This window comes from Amia ocellicauda, chromosome 1 (assembly GCF_036373705.1).
Source record: "Amia ocellicauda isolate fAmiCal2 chromosome 1, fAmiCal2.hap1, whole genome shotgun sequence".
Lineage (NCBI taxonomy): Eukaryota > Metazoa > Chordata > Actinopteri > Amiiformes > Amiidae > Amia > Amia ocellicauda.
Window position 1 is genome coordinate 56,236,930 of NC_089850.1, and position 25,776 is coordinate 56,262,705.

The following is a 25,776-nucleotide window of genomic DNA, read 5'->3' on the forward strand; positions in this document are numbered from 1 at the left end:
CCTACCCCCCACACCTGTGCATTTTCTTCTATCTTGTCCTCCAGCTGTGGAACCAGCTGACCATGAACATCAGGACCGCTCCTTCACTGCCCACCTCCTCGAAGCTCTTCTGACTGCGCAGGTGGACGCAGCGATCTTGGCATTATAACCTTTATATTGTGGGCACCTTTATATGCATGTGCCCTACAGTCTCTTATTGCTGCTTTTGTAATGGTATTTAAGCTCTGTAAGTCCTGCTTCCTTTCCTGTTGCTGCATCTCCCCCATGTCTCTGTTCAAAAGACTTTCCTCAGACTTTAGAGATGAAAGACATGTCGCTAGTTTTACTGCATGATTATATTTTAAAAGTCCTGTAACTTTTAAAATGATGTGGAATAAAAACCAGCTAGCTTAAAACATCTGTGCCTTAAAGAATACATAAGAAAAAACACGTCACTTGCTTAAAGATCCTTGTGAGATGAATGCTAGCAACTGCTGGCTGTTTTCCCCCTGTCCTTCAACGCGCTTCAAGACTTTTCAAGGCTGTAGGAAATCATGTAACGGCCGAATGTTGAAGACAAGAAGTGTGGCTCTCATAACTGGAATTGTAAAACTAAAGATGTGCGAAAAACATGAATGATGCAAAATTCAAAAGCCTCACACATCTAGGCAGGGAACTCAGGGTGTTTGTTTTTGTAATCGAATCCTAAAAAGCAAACAAACAAAGAAACTGCTTTTCTGATCGGAAATTAAATCACTGATGGGTAAGGGGGCCGCCTCCTCACCTTGGCAACGGTACCTTGGCAACAGCAGAAAATGGCCATCATAATCAAAGCCGTCTGATCTATCGCTCCCTCTCTCCCCGTCTCTGTCTTTCTCTCGCACACAGCAGAGGGTACATCAGCAGCACCCGTCCAGTCGCCAGACGCACACCAAGGACAGGAGTCAGCTCGGTAAGTGGGAGAGACGGGAGCTCTTGAGCGTTTTCTCATGTAGAAAGGCGCTGCTGAAACTTGCTGAGGTTGTTACTGTGCAAGAGCTTAAGCATTTAAAAAAAGTCAAAGTTGCCTTCCCTGTACTTGGCATGGCTTTGCAGTTGTATGTTTTTAAACATGCTTATTAGAGAAAGACGGTGGTAAGAAATGGATTCGAAAGGGAATTCATTTCCTTTGTTTGTGGTTTATGATTAAAACAGAATTGACCACAGTATTAAACCTCAGTCTTGGCACAGCCTGCGTGCATGTCCTCCGAAGGGGCTATGCCTTATTGATTTGCAAGGTAAGACCTTTGTGTTGTTGTTGCTGCTGCCTGAATTTTGCATTCACTCAGTATGCTTGCATTGCATTTCATTTCTCTAATTAATTATCCCCCTGTCTGTGTTTTTCCTGACTATTCAGACCGGCTTTTAGAGATTACACCTGAGCACAGGCTGTTCTGTCGTCTGGGTCTTAGTTATTTTTGTGTACATGAAAAGCTGAAGACTCTTGGGTGTTGTTTAACAGAAGGCACTGGCGTCTGATAAGAGTTTTACTTGAAAACGGTGATGTAAATGTAATATTATGATGCATTAGAAAAATGTTTTATAGTTTGGATGAAGCCGGCTTGTGCAGTAGATACTACTGTATGTGCATTTCATATTTATACTGCTCTGTACACTTTTGAACCCACAATAGTTGAAAACAGCATTGACAGGTGATATGTATTTTATGCAATGCATGGATATTAGTTTAAATGTACAACAGGTACTGAATGCATTATTTCATTACAGAATAAGAGGGGGGATATTTCACCCCCTGATTAATGCTGTGGACAGCTCTGCACTCAGGTGTGAAGAATTAAAATGCTAAGAGTTGGCATCTGGGCTCTACAATTGCTAAGCATGATCTTAGTCCACTTCCAAGCATTTAGTTGTTTAGACTTGATAATAAAAACAGAACATATTTCTAATTTCCTTTGCAGTCATCCCACCCAAACCAGCATAGAGGTTTCCCATGTTTTCACTCTGTGTATGGGCTGTTTTTGTATTATTTAAGCAACACTGGAAGCACAATGGTAGGTGACAACTCTGCTCCTCTGTGCTCAGGTCCTGTTGCAACCGGGCACATGATCTCATAATATAATGCTCAGGAGCAGCAACTTGCTTAATAATCTCCTCATTAACCTGCCCCTTAAAACTGCTGCCTCCATACGGACGCAGCAACAGGCTGTGGATCTACAATTAATGCCATTCCCTGAAGCCTTCTTTGCTCAGAATTTTGTCACCTTTATTTAGTTTTCACCAACTGTGTTTTTTGTGTTTGTTTGTTTGTTTGTTTTGTTTTGGTTTTCCCATTTGCGGGTGATAAAATAATGGGCAAACCCAGGAAGAGAAAATAAAAACACACAAAGGGTTTAAAATAACAGCTAGGAGGTCGATAAGGTGTGTATTTAGCCACCTATAAGTAACTTCAGAACTGAGAACTGCTTTAGGCTGCTAATACATGTGAAAAATACACGTTGATATTTTCAGAAGAAGGTTAACCATTCAAAGCAGAGTTTGCCATAACAGTTGCAGTAAAATCACTGCTGGAAAAGGCTGTCTGTTTCCTCTTTTAAGACACTAATCTCTTTGTTCCACCATTTACCTCCATGTCTTCACATAAACAGGGGATTATTCAAATCCTGGATGAGTTTTCACAAGGGATTCGGTGGAGTTAGACTGTGTCCTTTGAGTATTCAGTTCTGCTATTAACTTATGACTTTCCATCCTCTGTTTGGAGACAGTTCTTTTTCACGGATCAGAACTGACCCACCCCGGTGAGCTACTGTGAGACCAGGACATCTTTGTGCATTAGGATTGATCCTCCTCTTTCTGATTTGAGCTTGAAAAGGACAGAAAGGAGATGGGGTCTGGCTCTTCCTCGTACGCACCGAAAACCGTCTACCTGGACGTGGACGGCAAAGTACAGAAGGTTTGTCACTTTAAAAGCCATTATCTGTGTTTGCAATTAAAACAGCACTTACTGGTAGCTATATATATATATATATATATATATATATATATATATATATATATATATGTATATATGTATATGTATATGTATATGTATATATATATATATATATGTATATGTATGTATATGTATATGTATATATATATATGTATGTATATGTATATGTATATATATATATATGTATATATATATATATGTATATATATATATATATATATATATATGTATATATATGCATATACATATATATATGCTGATGTACAATTCAGGAGATTTTGTGCATAATTTATAAATGATAGCAGTCCAGTTTCATCCATTGCTGTATTATTTTCTTCTTATTATTTAGTCACTTTAAGAAGTGGATGTAAAGGTGCAGAGTTGAGGTGATTGAGCGTCACTAATCTGCAACTGCAATTAATGTGCTGTATTTTTAAAAGCAATTAATAGACACCTGGCCTCTGATTAATGTTCTCATCTAATTAGTGGTTGTGTTGAGGTTGTATTCGAGCTTAAACACGACGCACAGCAGCATGTGTGGCATCATTAAAGTAGTGAAACATCGGTTTTGAACACCTGTATTGAACCGTACTGGTGATGAGTAAAGACAATCACCTGGTTTAATTCTGACGTCAAAGAGCGAGGCTGCGGGACCACAGCGGAACGCACCCAACTGTTTTATTGAAATGCAAAACCACCTGGGCTTGAGGAGAGGACCCTGACAGATGGTTCCTCATAGACGTAAAAATACATTTAAAATGCTGCACACATTCAGATGCACTTGTGTTGCGTCTCTGGACATCTCTGTGAGTTACAGTCGACAAGAAAGAACTCAGGGTTCAAGTCTTTCATTGCATTTTGTTCCCCCCATATTCATGTCCTCATAAATTATCATTGGTTTGCTATGCCCTAAACACACCTTTCCTTCTTTTTAATTAAACAGTCTATACTTTGCAACACAACCTGAAAATGTGGGGTAGACGTACACACAAAAAATCGATCTTGAACTTTTTTTCTTTCCACTATTTGTATTGGCTCCTTTAGCTTGTAATTTGATTTTAGGTATCCCCCTAAATCAAAATGAGAAGTTTTAACTGTGCAAGACTAGTGCTGCTGTTAAGATGGTTTAAAAGTAATCCTGGAGGTCACTTCTCCCGCAGGTGCTGCTGGCACAACAGGTCGCAGTGACACCTGCTGCTAGCATGTCCAAAGTAAGGTGTTGACCACAGCTGAGTAGGTTGTTATGAAAGTGTGGATTCTCCAGAAAAATGCTATAAGCAGGAGAGGGGGAGATGAAGGATAGCACCTAAATTGGGAGTCTGAATTTGTTAGCAAGAACACACACAAAAGGCCTGTTGATCACACAAAATGAGAACGATCGAACTTCAAAGGCAGTTGCTAATAGCATTTTACAACAATGTATCAATTGGACTCGGAGTTCAAGCGCAGACAAAAGACTCCTGTTTTCGTTGCGGCGTCCTTTTTAACGCGCCCGGTGTTTCCCAGGAGAATTCTTCCAATGAATAACAGAATTCAATGCCAGCCAGGTGTTCGAGTTCGATTGATATGGATATGGTCTCTATGACTAATTCATTGGTGTTTACTGGGTCCATTGATGTCGCCAGTTTCGAGAAGCCGGGCTCTGAACCTGTGATCCTGATAGCTTGCCTGTCCTGTACGGCGACGGTGCATTCTGAAGGGCCTGGATAAGTGGACAGCTGGAACTGACCTGAACTCACCAGAGAGAAAGTCGGCCGGGAGAAAGAGAGAGAGTTTGTCTCCACCATCTGCTTTAGTCAGCAAATTAATTAGGGTCTGCGCTACCACTGTCTTTTGCTGTAGTGTGTGGTAGTTTAAATTTCCACCAGCTACTGTTTCTATTTCTTTTGAAGTTTGCAGGCCTGGTTGACAGTGTTTTAAATCAGTGCCAAAACTGGGCAGCCCACATACATTGTACCTCTTACTTTGAAGTTAAACAAGTCTCCCTCTGTGTCTCTTGTTAAGAACAGCATGGTACTTTCTCTCACTTTCTCTTCATGTCTCTTGTTTCTTTTGCCTCTCCTCTATTTCTCCACTGTGTGTTTTGTTTCTGTTCCCTGCTGTCGGGGCTGGCGGTGAGATAACCGCACCTCTGTCTTTTTGTCCAGGTTGTTTTCAGTCGCCACTGCAGTCCCTGCGATATCAGGGAGCTGCTGTGTTCCTCTTCCAATATCCCCAGGTTAGTCACATCCCGCACACACACATTTAACACAGATGTCGATATGTGTAGGCAAAGAGGTAGATCTCTGTAAATGTTTAAGTTTAAAAATCTTATCTTAATCTTATTTACGTTCTCAAGTAGGTACTTGCAATTCTCTTGGAAAGATTGATAACCTCTAATTAAGTATTAGCTAGCAGGTGTTTCTGATCTTTCATACCTACAGGAAGTTAATTTATGAGTCTATTTATGTATTGCATTATGTCATGCCTAGACTGGATGTAATTAGGGAATTCCTTGAGTGTCTGTGTGTGAATCCAGCAGCAGCAATTGTTTTCTGATGTCTTTAATTAGGTTTAGTGCACTTTTGCTATGTCCAGGATATGTCCAAAGCAGAATAATTAGGAGCTGAACAGGTTTTGAATGCACTTGACTGGAGCTATACCTGCGCTAAGAAAAGTCTTACATTTTAAGTCAGTTATCTTGGAAGTAGAAACAGAATTTAACTTTTTATTTGGAGTCTGAGGCTAAACTGGCTCTGAATTAGATGCGTTTCTCTTCTCAGGAACACGGCGATAATGCTGATGAATCGGGAAGGAGCCTTCGTGTCTATTGATCCCACGATGCCCACGAATTCTCAACAGTAATGGACTGTTCTCTGATATTTGTTCATGAATCTGCTGTCATCAGACCTAAATCATTAACGATCAGACCAGACTATGGATGTGCTGGAAGAAGGAGACAGTATCCGATTCCACTCTGATTCTACCAAATTTTGCAGAAACGTGATAGAAAGCTATTTGGCTTCTTTTAGTTGATTTTGATGTTTATTTAAAAGAAGAAAGGTTGTGTAATATGTCCTTGTCCAATATGTTACAAGAAAAATAATAGCTCCAGGTTTTCAGTTGCTTACATTTAAAACTCTTTATCCCTTTTGAATTCAGTCCGTTTAAACAATGTCCAATGTCTCAGACCACGGTTTATCATGCATTCTTCACATCTTCCTGCACCACCCAAAATAGATAAGTTACATGAAAAGTAAAATAGTAAAGCATTAACCATGATATGCATTTGACTGGTGATGTGATTCCTTTCGCTCTTTGTTTCTTTTTCCTTTCTTTCGCAGCTCGCTGTATAAGGTTGTACCTTTATCAGGTGGCCAGCTTGGAGGTAAATAATGTCTTTGCTTAGTTGTATGACCGATTGACATCCCTTTTCCTATCAGAAGAGACTATACTGAGAACATGCGCTGTGCAGTCAGAGTTTGTGTCGGGCCATAATCCTGAGCGCTGTTTCTGTTTGCAGAGAAGGAGGACATGTTTCAGAATGTGTTGTCGCAGGTGGCCGAGCAATTCAGCAGGTATTTCGCTTCTGTTTGTACTCCACTACGGGACATCTATGGGTGGGGCTAGAAGGCTTTGGCATCTACAGAACTTCAATCCAGCCAAGAATTACATGTGCTCCTGTTCTTGATTAAAATCACTTGAAAAGTTAAGCATGGGGACTTGAGATGGGACAGGGTAGAAATAGCAAGGCTGCCAACATACAAATTAGCACACGGAACCAGAAATACATGGCATTTGTGGCACCAACAGCTGATTCAATTTGCTATTTTAAAATGTGCGTTATCCTTCATCGCTGAGAGATGATGATGCCCACCTCCCGTTCATTTCAGGATTTATCCTCTATGTAAGCCAGATGATTCACCACCATGGGTTTGGGAGTCTCACTAAATTGAATGTTACATCGACATCGAGTGGCAGGAGTGACAGGGGGCTCGGGCGGGATGGGACTGCAGACACTTGCCAGTTAAGGTTGAGTCTATTTGCAGGGCTTTTAGGATCAATGAACTGAAGACAGAAGTGACCAACAGACTAGCCATGCTGGAGAAGAGAGTGGAGTGTGAGTATGGTGCAATGCCCTGCAACAATATGCTTCAAAAGATGTATATTGCGGGACTTTGAATACACTTTAGACACTTTCCCAGACTGAAGAGTGTCTGTGTTCTTGGATTTCAGTGGAGGGGCTGAAGGTGGTGGAGATTGAGAAGTGTAAGAACGACCTGAAGAAGCTGAGGGACGAGATGACATCCAGAGGAGGTGGCAGGTGAGACCAGTGAAAGCCCATGATAGGTTAGGAGGCTGTCCAGTACAGCAAAATCTCAATCCTCAAAGATTCAACCCATCTTCAAGACTTTCTTCTCACATATGCAAGTTTACCCTGGTAATGTCCAGTTTTACTACACTCTACCACAGTAAACATGCCTTAGAAATATCTGTCATTGTTTACCATAGTATTCCCATGGTATAGTGTACTAAAGTACAGTGAAATTATAGGAACTCATAGGAAACCAATATAAAACTTTGGCAAAACCACAGTAAAGCCAAAAAAAGTCAAAATCCTTTGGTAGATTTACTTCTCTAATCTCACAGAAGATTCCACAGTAAATTTATGGAGATGACAAAATAAAGTATGTGTCCAGAATAATATCCCATACATACAGTCACATCTGTTCAACAACATTTTTTGTTTAATTTTATCTTCTTAGCAGTATGATTCATCTGTGATTTACGCATCATCTAAATAAAAAAAATAAGTCGTCAAAGCTTTTGGGGTTAGTAATTTGACTGGTTAGAAACTTTCAGGGTTCATAATTTCATAAATTCATAAAACATTACAAACATTGTGGGCCGGCTTCACGGACTTTGATCAGCACTAGTCATGAACTCCGCGCTGTTATTTTAGGTAGAGTAGTCCTAGACTAGTGTTAATCAAGGTCTGGGAAACCTTTCTTCTTGTTTTTTCATCAGAGTGAACTGCCCCTGCAAATACAACTTTTCAGATGATGGCAAGAAAATGACTCCAAGACGAGATGTGCCCAGTTACCCCAAGGTAATTCAATTCAGGGGTGGGAAAACAAAGTTGTCGATGGAAATTTAAACTTTTCAATTGTGGGAGATTAGATTTATTCCTGTTGTTGCTTTTTGTTTTCTGATTTATAGTTACATATACTACACAGCAATGCCTATAAAAAATAATGATGTATAATAGCTGATGAGCGTGACATTTCCACATTTTAAATTCCTCTGGGATGAAGTCATATCACAACCTCAGGCCCTGATTAAATTAAGAATGCCACCCACCCGTCAATTATACTTTCTAAATCCAGCACTTGATGACAGCTTTGTTTGCAAAATGTTTTTGCATTTTCTGATTGGCAACCCATGCTGATTGTGGATTTGTAATTTATGATTGGGAGTAAAAGGTGTGAGGCAATCCAGCTTTAGGTTCAAATTGAGTAATAGGAAAGTAAACATAATAACTGTGAATTATAAATAGTATATTATCTTTCACCTCCCATTCAGGAAACTGTACTGTATAATGTTATTCCTCATTATTCAGTGGAGGAAGGAAGTCACTGAGAATGACATCAATTGAAACAGTGTTTAAAAAAAACTTGAATGTAATCTTAAGTGTCAGGTGGGAAATCAACGTCTAGAGTCTTTCATACTTCAGGATCATAATTTAAAAATGAGTAGAAAAGAACTCTTACTAAATGTTATTTTCAGATATTCTGACCAAGTCAAGGTCTGATTAGATCCAGTCTTTACAAATACCTTCTAATTGTAATTTCCCTTCTGAAAAAATATTTCATTTTCATAACATATGTTACAATTTCACAAAAAGTAATAGTCTCATGCCTTAATAATAATAATAATAATAATAATAATAATAATAATAATAATAATAACAACAACAACAACAACAATCCTACCTGTAAATTTGTTCTGTCTCCTGCCTTGTCAATTACAGTGCCTTCCTAGTTGCAAAGTCATGTATTATGACTTTGAAGTAAATTTTGCCAGTAAAGGTTGCATTCTAGTGACAGCACAGCTGACCGGAGTTTGCTCTTTCTGGGTAATGGGTATTGTGCAGTTCTGACTTTCGCAGGATAGATAATAAACTTGCATTGTTTCTCCCTTTTCTTGAGTGATCATGCATAGGTCATAGTGCAACATTAGTTCAAGTACACCCAAGACATTGCGATTGTGAACATCGTTAATTGTGGAACTGCTTCCTCAAAATGACAACTATCTATAGCTGCTAGAAACATTGGCTGCTCCGCCAATGGGAGCGATGGGATTCTGCAGAAATGCGCAGAACTGTGGAAATCTGCGCAAAAAGAACGCGCACTATTTTAACCCAGTGATTTAGCAATCCGACGTAGTAGATAAAGCAGGCGATGTTCATAAATCCTCAGGAACATGCAAAAGCATCCTCTCTCTGTGATGATATCCCGATAAAAACTAATAAACCATATCTCCTGTGCCCTTCTGAAACTTTCCACAGAGTTTGTATGCATGACATAAGACATAAGGTCTTCAGATATCTTTCACTCGTTATTGCAGACGCTGAACTCTGAATAACCACCAAGGTGAATTTATATACGTCTCACCCCCTTCCAGTGCTAAAATTAAAATTGAAATTGTAACATTTTCAACTAGACTATTGCTCTTGCAGGCAAGCAGGAGTCAATGAGAAGACAATACTCTAAATATGATGGACATGCTCTCCTATATGATCCATCAGAGCAGATAAGCCATAATCAGGGATCTAAGTATATTATCAAAAAGAGAGAGGAAAGTAAAAGTATTTGTAAACGAATCATACATAAGGAAAATGTCTTCATATCAGTTAGTTTTTGTGAGTGTGTTGAGATGGTTTTCTTTTGAAAGCATGTTTTAGAAAACTCTCCTGTTTTGTTTTGAATCTTGCAGTACACTTTATCCCAGGAAACGATTGAAGCCTTGAAAAAGCCAACGTTCGATGTCTGGCATTGGGAGCACAATGAGGTAGAACCACGAGGCCTCACTCTTTGCTTGTCCCTTCAGAAGAAAAGCACACCTTTTCAGTAATGCGTAGAAGCAGAAACATATATTTATCCAAGACATAAACCTTTAGTAACCAAACTTCAGATTGCAAGGACATGACTCATTCTGAAACAACAAAGGTGTTTGTTTTTCCCTGTCTGACTTGGATTTATTCCTTTAAGGACAGCTTGGAAACCTTAGCTTTTTAGTTATTAATAATGTTTTCATGGAATTATCAGATTTCTTTTTATCTGTCTTGTTTTAAATCTGTTTCGTACAATTATTAGATATAAATAATATTACATAATATTATTCATGTGTCTATTGCATGTAATACAATAAGAACATAAGAAAGTGTCCAATCGAGAGGAGGCCATTCGCCCCATCGTGCTCGTTTGGTGTCCATTAATAACTTAGTGATCCAAGGATTCTATCCAGTCTGTTTTTAAATGTTTCCAAATTGTCTCTTCAGCCACATCGCTGGGGAGTTTGTTCAGATTGTGACGCCTCTCTGTGTGAAGAAGTGTCTCCTGTTTTCTGTCTTGAATGCCTTGAAGCCCAGTTTCCTCTTGTGTCCCCGGGCGCGTGTGTCCCTGCTGATCTGGAAAAACTCCTCTGGTCTGATGTGGTCGATGCCTTTCGTGATTTAATGACAGTCTACCGCCCTGTCTTGTAGATGCTGAGCTGCCTGGAGTACATGTACCATGACTTGGGACTGGTGAAGGAGTTTAACATGAACCCCATCACACTCAAACGCTGGCTGGTAAGGAGCAGATGTGACGTAGCTTGTCTTCTTTTGAAAAGTAAAGTAAAGCAGCCACCAATTAGCTCTTAAAGAAAGCGATCTCTTTTAGTCAGGCATGTGAGGTGTTTAAAACTGAGAGACCACTGCTGTTCTACCTGTGACAGATATTTTCAATTCTCTAGATGGCTGTGGTCCATAGATTTGCTTTACATTTTGAAGGTAGATCATACATATCTGAAGTCTTTGTGTAGGCTTTTCGGAATAACCCAGTGTCTTCTTAGTTTAATCTGGAGGTGTGCTAGGTTCACAGGGGGCTAGGGAACATATTGTGTACTGCCTCTGTCCTTCTCTGTTGCGTTCAAGATCAGCATTCAGGAGAATTACCGCAACAATCCCTTCCACAACTTCCGCCACTGCTTCTGCGTCAGTCAGATGATGTACGGCATGATCCACTTGTGCAACCTGCAGGTGAGCACCAGGCTGCTGGGGAACGGCATGCAAAACCGTTCCTCACAAGAACAAGAATAGCTCTCCCAGAACACACTGCCTTTATTTTAAACTTAAGTGGACCTCATCAGTTTGTATGACATCAGGCACACAGAAATCCAGGCCTGATGTGTTGCAATCACAAAATCATTGTTGTTGATGCAAGATTGAGTTATGATACACAGACAGGTGACAAATTAAAGGAAAAAACAATGTAAAGTGTCTTAGTAAGGTGTTGGGCACCACGAGCCCCAGAACAGCTTCAATGCTCTTGGCACAGATTCTAGAGTCTCTGCTGAACTCTACTGGAGGGATGAACACCATTCTTCCAAAAGATATTCCCTCATTTGGGGTTTTGATGATGGTGGTGGAGAGCGCTGTCTAACACGTCGGTCCAGAATCTCCCAGAGGTGTTCAATTGGGTTGAGATCTGGTGACTGTTAAGGCCATAGCATATGTCCCGTTGTCTTGGTATCCCACACATGCACTCGCCCACTTGTCCAGAACACGAGCCAGTTGAGTGTCTGTGTGACTGAAGCTCCTGCCATTCGTGCCCCAATAATGACCCCTCTTTCACAGTCACTTAGATCCTTTCCTCTTGTCATCTTGATCCAAAATAGAGGTCAGTTGGGCTGCTCAACATTGTTATACACGCCACAGAGCATGACAGGATGTTAATTGCTTAATTGTATCATGCAGTACACCTGTTTGGAGGCATCTGCATTCGTTATGTTCCTCCACTCATTTATTCAGGTTTTTCCTTTAATTTATCACCAATCTGTATATATAGGCCATCATGCGTCTCCTGTTCTAACTCACTGCCTCACCCACTTCCTCCTCTGTGCTTTTTCCAGGAGAAGCTGACCCTGACCGACATGGGCATTTTAATGACCGCGGCTGTGTGCCACGACCTGGATCATCCAGGCTACAACAACACGTGGGTAACCCAACGCGTGTAATGACCTACAGCTGTATTGTGTTGTGTTTCTTATGAGAGATCATTTATTTGTATTTGAATCTAGCCTGCTTAGTTTCTGTTCTTCCCCTGTGTCTCCTCCTCCCGCACTCCGTCTGTCCAGGTACCAGATCAACGCCCGCACAGAGCTGGCAGTGCGCTACAATGACATCTCCCCCCTGGAGAACCACCACTGCGCCGTGGCCTTCCAGATCCTCTCCCAGCCCGAGTGCAACATCTTCGCCAACGTGGATCCTGAGGTCTTCAAGCAGATCCGACAGGTGGGAACTGAGCGCTTAGAGTTTGGTCACGTTCAAAATCCGCCAGTAAAAACTTTGGTTTATCTTTATCTGTCCTGGGGTCTGTGAAAGGTTCAGACTGGAGCTCTTTCATGTTTTAGAGGATGGATCCCTCCCAAATACTCAAATACAATAGTGTGTTTACAAATCGCCACACCCTGTTGTTATTATTATTATTATTATTATTATTATTATTATTAATATTATTATTATTATTATTATTATTATTATATGTATTATGTTGTTTGCAGATGCCTTTCTCCATTAACTACAGTGTACTTCTTTTATTGGTAGTTTACTATTTTGTGTTCAGTCACCGGTCATGACTGAAAAGCGAAACTCCAGTTTCTTCTGAATGAGGGTTATCAATAGTCGCCTCTGATTGACAGCTTTCCCTCCAGTTATAAAGTATCGTACTATGATTCATGTTAATTCCAATCAGTGACATACAGGTGTCATGCCAAATGATTAACACGATCAGAGGAAATCTCACCTTCATGTTTTTGGCCATTTTTTGCAGGCCATCATTACGCTGATTTTAGCCACCGACATGGCCCGCCATGGAGAGATACTGGACTCCTTCAAACAGAAGGTGGACAACTTCGACTTCACCAATGAGGAGCATGTGACCTGTGTATGTATGGAAGAAAGTACTTACAGACCATCAAAAACCCTTAATAAACAAACATAAAGGTCCCTTTCATTTGCACCAGTACATATTTGTAAAGGTTGATCACAATGGAGGCTGTTTTGCAGTGCACTTCTCTGTTGTCATCAGACTCTGTTGCTTATTTTAAATTCTTAGTTGTAGTTCTGTCCATTGTGTAAGAACACGAGGCGTTACACTGTATGATAAGAGTTGTTACTTGTTACAAGTAGATTTCACTGAATATGCAATTGTGGAGCCCAGTTATTTGAGAAGGTCCCTGTGCTTTCTCCCAGCTGAAGATGGTGCTGATTAAGTGCTGTGACATTTCCAACGAGGTGAGGCCCACAGAGGTGGCTGAGCCCTGGGTGGACTGTCTACTTGAGGAATACTTCATGCAGGTCAGTGAGGTCGAGGAGGAAGCAGAAAGCATCAGGTGCTGAACTCGAACACGTCAGCAAGCTTCAAAATTGAGTTGAGTTGAGTTGTACAGTGATTCTGATGTGCTTAAAGATAAGATGATGGCATTTACAGAAGATGTGTAGGGCTCTTCTGACTGTGAGATATAAGCTCATTCTCAAGATACATCCCTTTACTACAAATGAAGGATGAGTACATTGAGTTGGCAAATAGTTTAGATGAGAGAATGTAATTAAAATAAATAAAACAAGATGTCCCAAGGGTCCCAATAAGAACATAAGAACACAAGAGAGTTTACAAATGAGAGGAGGCAATTTGCCCCATCGTGCTTGTTTGATGTCCATTACTAACTAAGTGATACAAGGATCCTATCCCATCTGTTTTTAAATGTTCCCAAATTGTCTCTTCAACCACATCGCTGGGGAGTTTGTTCAGATTGTGACGCCTCTCTGTGTGAAGAAGTGTCTCCTGTTTTCTGTCTTGAATGCCTTGAAGCCCAATTTCCATTTGTGTCCCCGGGTGCGTGTGTCCCTGCTGATCTGGAAAAGCTCCTCTGGTTTGATGTGGTCGATGCCTTTCATGATTTTGAAGACTTGAATCAAGTCCCCACGTAGTCTCCTCTGTTCCAGGGTGAAAAGGTTCAGGTCCTCAGTCTCTCAGTAGGACATTCCCTTCAGACCTGGAATAAGTCTGGTTGCTCTCCTCTGAACTGCCTCTAGAGCAGCGATATCTTTCTTGAAGTGTGGAGCCCAGAACTGTCCACAGTATCCAGATGAGCTCTAACTAGTGCATTGTACAGTCTGAACATTACTGCCCTTGTCTTTCGACTTTTGAACTACACTACACTACACTTTTGACAATATATCCTTGCATTGTGTTTGTCTTTTTTATTGTGAGGAGTCCACGTAGACTCCTAGGTCTTTCTCATGCGTTACTTCATCTAGTTCTATTCCTCCCATACTGTAATTACAGGTGACATTTTTGTTACCTGCATGTAACACCTTGCACAATGCAAGATGATTTCTGGATATCACTTTTACATATTCTTCAGCATGTTGTGTCCATGCCTATGCCTTTGTCGATACATTCCCATTAATGGAACGCAATGATGATACACACCCGCCATGTATATTCTTGAGTCCCTGAGTACAGAAACTTCATTCCTTCTGGGTTACTTACTTGGCTCTCTTGCTCCACCACAGAGCGACCGAGAGAAATCGGAGGGGCTCCCGGTTGCGCCCTTCATGGACCGGGACAAAGTGACGAAGCCAACGGCGCAGATTGGCTTCATCAAGTTTGTGCTCATCCCCATGTTTGAAACGGTCATGAAGGTATGTAGCCCGGACATGTGAGAGCCGCTCATCTGTAGTTTCTCAACTGTAAAATGTCTGTTGGCCCTTTTCTACTTAACTCAGTCATCCAACATAACAAAAGACAGAAGCATTCTGTTGAAAAATCATTTCCCTCAATGTTGACAGCGGATTGTGTTGTTCTTATCGGGTGTAATAGGTTTCAGCCATTTCTTCCAGAAGTAGCATAGTGTTCACCTGTCCGTGGGTCAACACCACTGGTTCTCCACTCTCCTCTTGTTCTGTCTCCCCTCCAGCTCTTCCCTCAGATCGAGGAGATTATGGTGCAGCCGCTGCGAGACTCCCGAGACCACTATGAGGAGCTGAAGCAGATTGACGATGCCATGACCGAGGTAACCAATCAGGACCCCTCTACCCCACCCTGACCTTTTCCCTGCTCTTCTCACGGTCAGAGGAGAGCTGGGCTGCCCAAAGTGTACAGTATGATTCTTATATTCAATACCAGTTTGACACAGCCGCTCTGAAGACACATTCAAGTGTCCTAATACATCAGGGCAGAGGGGGCATGAAATAGAAGATGACAAATATACAGACGGGTGACAAATTGAAGGAAAAACATAACGAGTGCAGATGCCTCCAAACAAGTGTACTGCATGATGCAATTAAGCAATTCACATCCTGTCATGCTCTGTGGTATAAAAATGCTGAGGAGGCCCAGTTGACCTCGATTTTGGATCAAGATGGCAAGAGGAAAGGATCAGAGTGACTTTGAAAGAGGGGTCATTATTGGGGCATCATAGGCACTGGTCTACAGAGAAAAAAGTGATATGATCAGATAAGTCATCCTTTACCATATTCTCAACAAGTGGGCGAGTGCATGTGTGGGACACCAAGAGAACGGGACAGGCCTGACTGCTGGACCCCTACAGTGAGGGGGTCCGGAGGCTCTGCTGTGGGGGGCATTTTCCTGGCATGGTTTGGGTCCACTTGTCCCCTTAGAGGGAAGGGTCACTGCAAATCATGACAAAGTTATTCTGAGTGATCACCTTTATCCTATGGTGATAAAGGTCTCAACCCAGTTGAACACCTATGGGAGATTCTGGACTGACGTGTTAGACAGCGCTCTCCACCACCATCATCAAAACCCCAAATAAGGGAATATCTTTTGGAAGAATGGTGTTCATCCCTCCAGTAGAGTCCAGAGACTAGAATCTGTGCCAAGAGCATTGAAGCTGTTCTGGGGCTTGTGGTGCCCAACACCTTACTGAGACACTTTATGTGGATTTCTCCTTTAATTTGTCACTCGTCTGTATGTACAATACCGTTCAAAAGTTTGGGGTCACTTAGAAAATTCTAATGAGTTTGAATAGGAAATATAACAAAATTAATAGGAAATATAATCATTGACAAGGTTATAAATAATGATTTTTAATTGAAATAATAATTCTGTCCTTGATACTTTGCTTTCATCAAAGAATCCTCCATTTGCAGCAATTATAGCCTTGCACACCTTTGGCATTCTAGTTATCAGTTTGTTGAAGAGACTTCATCCCATGCTTCCTGAAGCACCTCCCACAAGTTGGATTGGCTTGATGGGCACTTCTTATGTACCATACGGTCAAGCTGCTCCCACAACAGCTCAATAGGGTTGAGATCCGGTGACTGTGCTGCCACTCCATTATAGACAAAATACCAGCTGACTGCTTCTTCCCTAAATAGTTCTTGCATAGTTTGGAGCTGTGCTTTGGGTCATTGTCCTGTTGTAGGAGGAAATTGGCTCCAATCATGCGCCATCCACAGGGTATGGCATGGCTTTGCAAAATGGAGTGATAGCCTTCCTTCTTCAAGATCCCTTTTACCCTGTAAAGATCTCCCACTTTGCCACCACCAAAACACCCCCAGACAGTACCTCCACCATGCGTGACAGATGGTGTCAAGCACTCCTCCAGCATCTTTTCATTTGGTCTGTGTCTCAAATGTTCTTCTTTGTGATCCGAGCACCTCAGACTCAAACTTTTATCCGATCTTGCTCTGTCCAGTGTCTGTGTTCTTTTGCCCATCTTGATCTTTTCTTTTTATTGGCCAGTCTGAGATATGGCTTTTTCTTTGCAACTCTGCCTAGAAGGCCAGCATCCCAGCATCGCCTCTTCACTGTTGACATTGAGACTGGTGTTTTGCAGCTACTATGTAATGAGGCTGCCAGTTGTGTTTCTCAAACTAGACACTCTAATGTATTTGTCCTCTTGCTCAGTTTTGCACCGGGGCCTCCCGCTCCTCTTTCTATTCTGCTTAGAGCCAGTTTTCACTGTTCTGTGAAGGGAGTAGTACACATCGCTGTATGAGATCTTCAGTTTCTTGGCAATGTCTCGCATGGAATAGCCTTCATTTCTCAGAACATGAATAGACTGACGAGTTTCAGAAGAAATTCTTTGTTTCTGGCCATTTTGAGCCTGTAATCGAACCCACAATTGCTGATGCTCCAGATACTCAAATAGTCTAAAGAAGGCCAGTTTTCTTGCTTCTTTAATCAGCATAACAGTTTTCAGCTGTGCTAACATAATTGCAAAAGGGTTTTCTAATGATCAATTAGCCTTTTAAAATGATAAACTTGGATTAACAAACACAACGTGCCATTGGAACACAGGACTGATGGTTGCTGATAATGGGCCCCTGTACGCCTGTGTAGATATTCCATTACAAATCAGCCGTTTCCAGCTACAAAAGTCATTTACAACATTAACAATGTCTACACTGTATTTCTGATCAATTTGATGTTATTTTAATGGACAAAAAACATACTTTTCTTTCGAAAACAGGGACATTTCTAAGTGACCCCAAACTTTTGAACGGTAGCGTATGTGAAAAGTCTCTGCAGTGTTTGTGTATCATACCGATAAATGTCAGGCGATGTATAAGTAGACATTAGTACCCTATACACATTCATGTCATCAGCCCTTTGCTTGTATTATCTTACTCCTGAGTGGATATGTGCTGACGAAAGAAGGACTGTTGAAACGTCTCTGTGCCTTCCTTCTTTGATCTTGGTACTCCGATGCTAAAACAACCTGAATATTTGAGACCTACTCATCCAGGTCCACTCCAGGTTCTGCCTAGCCGGGCGGACGGAGAGAGAGGGTGGGTAATGCCAGTGTCCACGTGCTAACATGACGCTGTGTCTTTTGTTCTACGAGGCACAGAAGAAAAAAACTGAGAATATGTCATTAGGAGGAAAGAAGAAATAGGCGAGCCCACGGCCTGAGTGGTGCGGTGTAAGTAAGTGCATATGCTGGCTGTAGTGTTAGTGCTGCGTCTCTTTCCTGTCAAGAACAACAGTGTCCCACACACAGCGCTCTGGCCCAGCCCCGCACTACTCTGGAGCACAGATAGGCCCCCAGCTTTGCTTTTGCGACAGCACAACATTTTCACCACTTTCCACACTATTTATTCCCCGTTTTAGTTGTAAATAAAGAAAATAAAAAAGGCACAGGTGGTTACAGCATCATTACTTTACTTGGTCCAGTTTTAATTCAAGTTTCTTCCATACCTGGGATCTCATCACATGTTGCAGTTCTAGATTGTGCCTCAGGAAATAATTCATCCTGTTCTCTCTGGCGGCCAGATTTCAGTGACAAGTATAATCCCCCCACGGACAAATAGACTTCCATAGATTTTGTGATTAGTAACCACCTGTTTTCTTTTCTTTTTTTCTGGGAGGTGGGAATAAATATTGTGAGTGAGCCCCAAGGGTTTCATGGTCTTTGAAGAGCGAAAACAGCCAATCCTTTGTTGACCTTACACCACATCTAACCCCAGAATCACAAGGAAAGGAAAAATGGATAAGAAAAGTGAAATAAAGCCCCACACTGGACCATTGCTCTGGCTTGCACCCCCTCCCCAAAAAGTGGTGAAAATTTGTGCTGCCGCAAAAGCTTAGTCACGAGGGCACAGATGGATTCTCGAATTGGGAAGATGAGTTACGGATTCGGTGGCAGAAGACTCAGACACCTAGTCCTTGCAATATGGAGTGCGGAAGCCATTTTTTCTCTGTATGTGTGTGTGAATGTGAATTCACCCCAGCAAGACACATGAGTGATTTAGTACCAAAAGAGCAAGCAATGGTGCCATTACAATAGAACAATTACAGATACGGCTAAAATGATTTAAGACAGTGGATCTCAAACCTGTTCCTGGAGGAGTCCCTACCCTGCTGTTTTTTATTCCATCCGATCCCTCAATTACTTAATTGAACTCTTAATTGAACTAATTTCCTAAATCAGAGCCTTTTAATTATTTTTAAGAGTAGGGGTTTTTGTGTTGTATAAGGAAAATATTAAGGAACAAACTTTTTATCAGTTACACAATTTAAAGAGTCAAATGTAATACAATTTGTTCAATTAAGGGTTCAATTAAGTAATTGGAGCTCGGTTGGAGCAAAAACCTGCAGGCTAGGTGGTACTCCAGGACAGGTTTAAGAACCATTGATTTAAGAGATTAATTACACCACATAATTGACAGATATGAATGAATAATATTTCTTTTGTTACAGTTTTAAATTGACATTTCAGCCGAGTAGTTCACTTCACTTTATTTTAGAAGTCCTGGCTTCCTCTCCTACATCTCTGTGCTTTAGTGGACTTGTCTCTGTCAGACACGGCTTCAATATCACGGCTTGTATCACTTTCTTCTCCCCTTGGCTAACCTTTGTCACTTTGCTAGTTTGTGGACAGCGCTGCAGATTGAAGAGCACGGCTTAAATATGGAGCAGGTTGTTTTTTCTTTTCATTAAAATCCTATTAAATTATTTTTTCCCCTTCTGTGTATCAGAGCTGCGCTTCACCGAGAAGACAGTTTACTATTTTCCTTTATTTATTTAGAAAAAGCGTTCCAATAAACCCCGTTTCCAAAGAGATGGTAATTTAAGAGATCTTTTGAAAAAGCCTAACCCATACCATTCTTACACTTCTCAATTCTCAAAAAAGAAAAACCTTTCTAATTTAAATTAAAATGTCGTCAATGCTATTTGTGCCAGGGGAAATTGAATTATGTTAATTTTAAGACCCAGGAACTTTCAACTCGAGTGCTCTTCAGTGGTTGAAAATAGAATTTCTATTAGCCTAAGTGTGATTGTTTAACAAGTCAATGGGAACCCAAAAATAAATACGATCAATCAAAGTTTCTTACTGCTGGCGGTATAGAAAAAAAGCAATCCACGTCTTTTAAAGCCACAGTAGAAAAACAAAATAAAGAAAAATACAACTTCTCGGTGGTTTATTCTGTTTAATTTGTTTTTTTTTATCTGTTCTTGTGTGTTTGTGCTTCGAAATGTTGGGGGGAATCCTCTGTGAAGATGGATGGAGTAGGTCTCGTCCCCTGGCCCCTCCACGGCCCGTTCTCACTCCATGTCCCTCTGTGCTTTGTTGCAGGGATCCCGTCTGGTGATCCGATTTGGGAAGTTTAAACAGACCATCTAATGGAGGTGCGCACTGTCCTAACGAGGGGCAACAATTAACACAGGCCTTCAGTCCTCTGCCCACGCGTGCTCCACTGGTCCCTCGTCTCCTGACTGCACCCATCTCTGGTCCTCCTGGTAGCTTTTTTGACGACGTCTCCGAGATATCGTTTCGGCGATGGAGCGGGGGGGACCCAACAGAGCGATTCACAGACATCTTTTTCAGTGGCCGTGGACAATGACGTGTAAGCGGCAGCCCGGGAGACGCAGTCGAACACCAAGTGCAACACATCAGTGATTGTCGACAGCTTTTTTAAATTCTGGGGAAGTTAACTTTTTACATTTTTTGGAAGGCTGAGTGTTTTTAATGATTCGTGGGTTGTTTTTTTACTTTTGAAAGATTGATTGCACATTTGCGGTTATCCCCTGTGAGTGTTTTATGTGACAGGGGGATTTATTATTATTATTTTTAAAATCTGGACCATTTGAAGGAGAAAGGTCAGTGTATTTAGTTTGCAGCCTGCCTTATCCCAGCTAAGACTAGTCACAGAAAGGGAGATTGACTTACTGACTAGCAGACAGTTTTACCATGTTACTGTGGCGGTTGTAATGTTTTGGGTAGACCTATTCAGGTGCTGGTCTGCTTTTACAGATGCCACCTTAGCCTAAAATTGTGCTGTACATGTAGTTTACTGGTATTTCGCTTCTGAATTTTATATTTTATCTTTATTCTTTCATCGATTCAGTGATAATGACACCAAAGTCCTTGTTCGTAATGAAAGGTGTGTTGATGCCAACCAAATTCACCGTTCAGACTGAGATGGTGAGTCCCTCTTCCTAAAGCTGGGCCTGTGATTCCTCAAACCCAGCAGGTCCACGAGCCAGATATACAGAAACGAACAGCGGACTCCATCCTCGTCCACGATCGATTTATCAATATCATGGTCGGTCGCTGAGGTTTGTGCCAGTCAGAGCAGCATTTCCTTGCTGTTTTGTCCGTATAGTCTTCCTTCATACTTATTTCTGTTTGAATAGGTTTCCGATCTCACGGCAGTTTGGGTTTGTATTTATTTATTAGAGGATGGTGTCTTCCTAAATTAGTTTCAAAGAGATGAGACTTCATTCCACCCCCCGCCACACCCCACAGGATGTTAAAATGTGTGCACCTGGAAACAGACATTATTCTGGTTGTCCAGTGGTTATTTTAAAAGTTCGTTTTTGTTTTTGTTTTCACCAAGATGCCTAAAACTCATAGCTATGTGACACCACCCTAAAAGTAACAATATGAGCTGGTGTTTGGTATGGTAAAGAAAATGTAATATATATATATATATATATATATAAAATGTTACTATTGAAGAAAATACTTTCCCTATTACCTTTGTATTTGAAGTTCATTCCCATGTATGGCATTCTGAAGAGCTTTCTTGCAGAGTTGGAAAACTGCAAACTTATTTTTCTAACTGAGTCAGTGTGCAGCTTATTGTGTTGTTGCTGTTTGGCTGACTGGCCTGGAGCAGCGTCTACATGCGAGGTGAATACATCATTGCAACATTGTGTGCTTTTATCGTAGCTCTTCTGTGACTCTTTAAAGTCGTGTTTCTGGCGAATTTCTGGTTCTTTGTAATAGATATGACGTGCCCTAGGTGAATTCCTTGTCAAAGCACAGAGTAATGTCTGGGATGGTAAACAACAGCGGTGTGAACGGGTCATTATTTTAAAGAGGCGCCGTTTAAAAGACATGGAGTAATGAATAACTGCCTGTGTCGGACATTTGATTTACACTTCCATAACTCCACCTGCGATGACAGTAAACCCATTTAGTCATTTATATATATATACACCATCTGTATTCCTCTATACTATATTTTGCTACTGCTTTATCCTCAATAACATTATAATATATATGTGTATGTGTGTAATCTGTAATATTTAATTATATTTAAACCTGCGATCAGGTCGTCTCACCACTGATTATCAGTTTGTTTTCTTAACTTCATAGACAGTTGCTTAGAATTACACACCCCGACTAGGCACTGCGTCCCGTTGTGTATCGTGTTGTGCATTTCATCCTGTTGTGATTTGCACATGTTGATACATTTGTCATTATGTTTTTCTCTAATGCACTACTGCTATATAAACTAAAACAATATGAATTGAAAGTCACAAATGAGGGCAAGAGGAACCCAATCAAATCTAAGTGCACAAGTCTAGGTGCATGAATATCTACATCATCTACAGTTAAAAAACATGCATGGGAAAAACATGTATCGGTACACAGCATCGTACAGCACACACTGTGTTTAAGAAGAAACATAAGAACATAAGAAAGTTTACAGACGAGAGGAGGCCATTCGCCCCATCGTGCTCGTTTGGTGTCCATTAATAACTAAGTGATCCAAGGATCCTATTCAGTCTGTTTTTGAATGTTCCATAATTGTCAATTGAATTCTGTCTTGAATACAGGAGACACTTCTTCACACATTAGAGTTGTATAAATAGTTACTTATGATTACTCATGAAACTGTAGCTCTCTGCTGCAACACGTACATAGTGTGCTATTCTGTCCATTTTCCTTTTTTTTTTCTCTCCAAGCTGGTTCTGCTTCATGGGATTTTACCCCCAGATGCACATGACCTGCCACTTAAAAAGCCAAATGTTTTATTTGTGAGGGAAACTAGGATTGTAGCGTTTGGTGTCAGCTTACAAAAGAGTAAGGTGTGTGGATATTCAACAAGTGACTTCCCAAACACTTTAAACCCGCATCGCTGGTCAAGAATTGTTATTATTTCTTCCAGACTTCAGGCTATACAGAACTTCAGTCCAGTCTACCTCTGTGCATGCTATTTATGTTAATTTGTTTTCTAATTTTAACTGTAGAGGTTGCCTCACGCGGTAAGGTTCACAAGTTGAAGCACATAGTTTGTAAAAGCTGTACACTTCAGGGTAGTAATTAAACTAATGGCCTTCTTTAGATAATTATAGGTGCAATTGTATGTGCATTCAATAAACGGATATATTTCCAATCCTTGGTTTTGTTTTCCTCCCCCCATCCACACACACACACACACAGACACACGCACACACACACACATACACATGCACACCCACACACACGCGCACATACACACACACACACACGCGCACACACACACACACACACACGCACGCACACATACACATACACACCCACACGCACACACACACACACATACACATGCACACCCACACCCACGCACACACATATACACACACACATACACAGACATACACACGCACACATACACATGCACACCCACACACACGCACACACACACACATACACACACACACACACGCACACACACACACACACAGACGCACACACTCACATACACACACACACATACACATGCACACCCACACACACGTGCACACACACACACAGACACACACGCACACATACACATGCACACCCACACACACGCACACACACACACATACCACATGCACACCCACACACACGCACACACATACACAAACACATACACACACACGCACACATACACATGCACACCCACACACACGCACACACACACACACACAGGCACACATACACATGCACACCCACACACACGCACTCACACACACATACACATTCACACCCACACACACAGACACAGGCAAACATACACATGCACACACACACACACACACACGCACTAAAACTCCTTTGTTCCAGGATGTCTCTCTGTCAGATGAAAACGTTTTGTGGCAGTTTGTCCCAAGGGGATCGACCTACGGGCTCTGCTCAATTGCTTTTTGTGACTTTTACATGGATCTGAACAGATTAGTTTGATATATGGCCAAATGCATTTTAAAAAATACTTAATGAAAGAGCCTTTTTATTGTTTGTGACCTCCAGGGCAAAATGTTTGGGCTTTTTCCAGAAAGTTCATAAAAAGCACTCTGTACGTGCTTAAAGAATGAAGAGTGAGTGAAAGACACCTGCATCTGCCTCGGGGAGAGAAAACGACAATCTGCCTGCTAATTGTGAACAATTAACTGTAATTAAGGACTACATACCTCAGGGTTGAGAAGTACACATACAGACACCACTTATTCCTCCGCAGAGTGTGGTGTAAAAAACAGTCACATGCATTGAGTGATAGTAAAACCTGTTTCCTTTTGTTTTTTAATTTAATTTCTTTGGAGATTATTAACAATGTGCCTCATTCTCTTTAGGTCATTTATCCTCCTGTTGCTTTTGTGTATCTTTTCCCTGACTGCATTGCAAAAGCATTACACCACAGCCCTGGACACAATCCTAAGTGTGTGGGAAAAAAGGCTGAAAGTGACGGAAATAGTTCTGAATAATGCAGGAATTCAGGTCAACATCGCAGTTTACTGTTTAAAGGATTGTTTATTAGCCTGCTTAGTTTTAACAAAGTTAGGGATGCATCATTCACATTGCATGATACATAACATCTCAGATTGAAAACCTAAAATCTGAAAATCAAGCTTCTTAAGAGGAGTATTACTTTTATTTTCGTCTTCCATAGAAAGGACAATGTCTTTGGTCAAATCAAAAACACCTTGGTTCCACCTTCCACTACTTATAAATGAAAGCTTGATTGGGCTCTTTAATATGGTTTTTATTTGGCCTGGGCCCAATTCTCCACACAGTCTCATGCAAAAAAAATTATAATTCTCCCTTTCACTTGATCCTATTATTCTTGACCTTTAACATGCTTTAATCTTCCGTGTAAACAAAAGAGCCCCTGTCATTAGAGGACGTTACTCTTTGGAGTGTCTGGCCTGTTAGGGGGGCTGATATTTGAGAGGTCCTGGAGCAGAGCCAGAGAAAGTCTGAGGACGGCCCACAGCGAGAGCGGAGTGAGATGGAGGCAGCGCCATCAATTCTGCTGTATCTAGTATAGGATGGAGCTCTGTTGACGGCCTCCTGTATCCAGCACCTGTATCTCCGCTCACTGAGACTCGTCCCACTGCATCTATCTGCACTCCATGACATTCATTCCTTCACTTTCGTTGTGTTTTGCCCCTTTCCTCCACAGGGGATCAATTAAGATTCACCTTAAAATATGTTACCGTTTTAAAAACAATAAGAAAACAGCAGCCCAGCACAAGTTTTTTTATTGTATTGCTTTCATAAGCCCCCCAAGGCCGAGTGCTGACAGGAAATGTGTCGTGTGAACAGATGCAAAGACACACATAGTGCTTCTCCTCTGACTGTGCCTGGCTGCACTGTGAGCTATTCTTCTCGGGTCTGAGTCCTAGCAGGTCTTCATTTGCAAAACCAGGCTTTCCTTATTGTTCACTTCCTCCTAATTCTATTATCCATATATTCATTCCACCAACTAAAAAGTACGGAAGAGCATTAGGGCCACTTAAGAGAGAGAAAAAAAAAAAAAATATATATATATATATATA

At 41.2% G+C, this 25,776-nt stretch overlaps 1 protein-coding gene across 1 annotated transcript; it reads left to right on the forward strand.

The window, feature by feature from the left end:
- Positions 1-2,746: 2,746 nt before the first annotated feature.
- Positions 2,747-20,368, forward strand: LOC136759268 (high affinity cGMP-specific 3',5'-cyclic phosphodiesterase 9A-like). Its single transcript, XM_066714190.1, has 18 exons — positions 2,747-2,929; positions 5,116-5,186; positions 5,731-5,808; positions 6,292-6,335; positions 6,471-6,525; positions 6,997-7,067; positions 7,184-7,271; positions 7,976-8,057; positions 9,944-10,018; positions 10,713-10,799; positions 11,145-11,249; positions 12,122-12,204; positions 12,347-12,503; positions 13,042-13,155; positions 13,464-13,568; positions 14,790-14,918; positions 15,194-15,289; positions 20,321-20,368. Exons 1-18 carry the CDS (start codon positions 2,861-2,863, stop codon positions 20,366-20,368), a joined length of 1,557 nt encoding a protein of 518 aa, XP_066570287.1. The 5' UTR covers positions 2,747-2,860.
- The last annotated feature ends 5,408 nt before the right edge of the window (positions 20,369-25,776 follow it).

What these genes read in the sequence shown, in the direction of transcription:
- LOC136759268 (XM_066714190.1), top strand. Translation starts at nt 2,861, where the DNA reads ATGGGGTCTGGCTCTTCCTCGTACGCACCGAAAACCGTCTACCTGGAC. An exon ending in TCCTCTTCCAATATCCCCAG is followed by an intron (nt 5,187 to 5,730) that starts GTTAGTCACATC and finishes TTCTCTTCTCAG; the next exon opens with GAACACGGCGATAATGCTGA. An exon ending in TCACACTCAAACGCTGGCTG is followed by an intron (nt 10,800 to 11,144) that starts GTAAGGAGCAGA and finishes GTTGCGTTCAAG; the next exon opens with ATCAGCATTCAGGAGAATTA.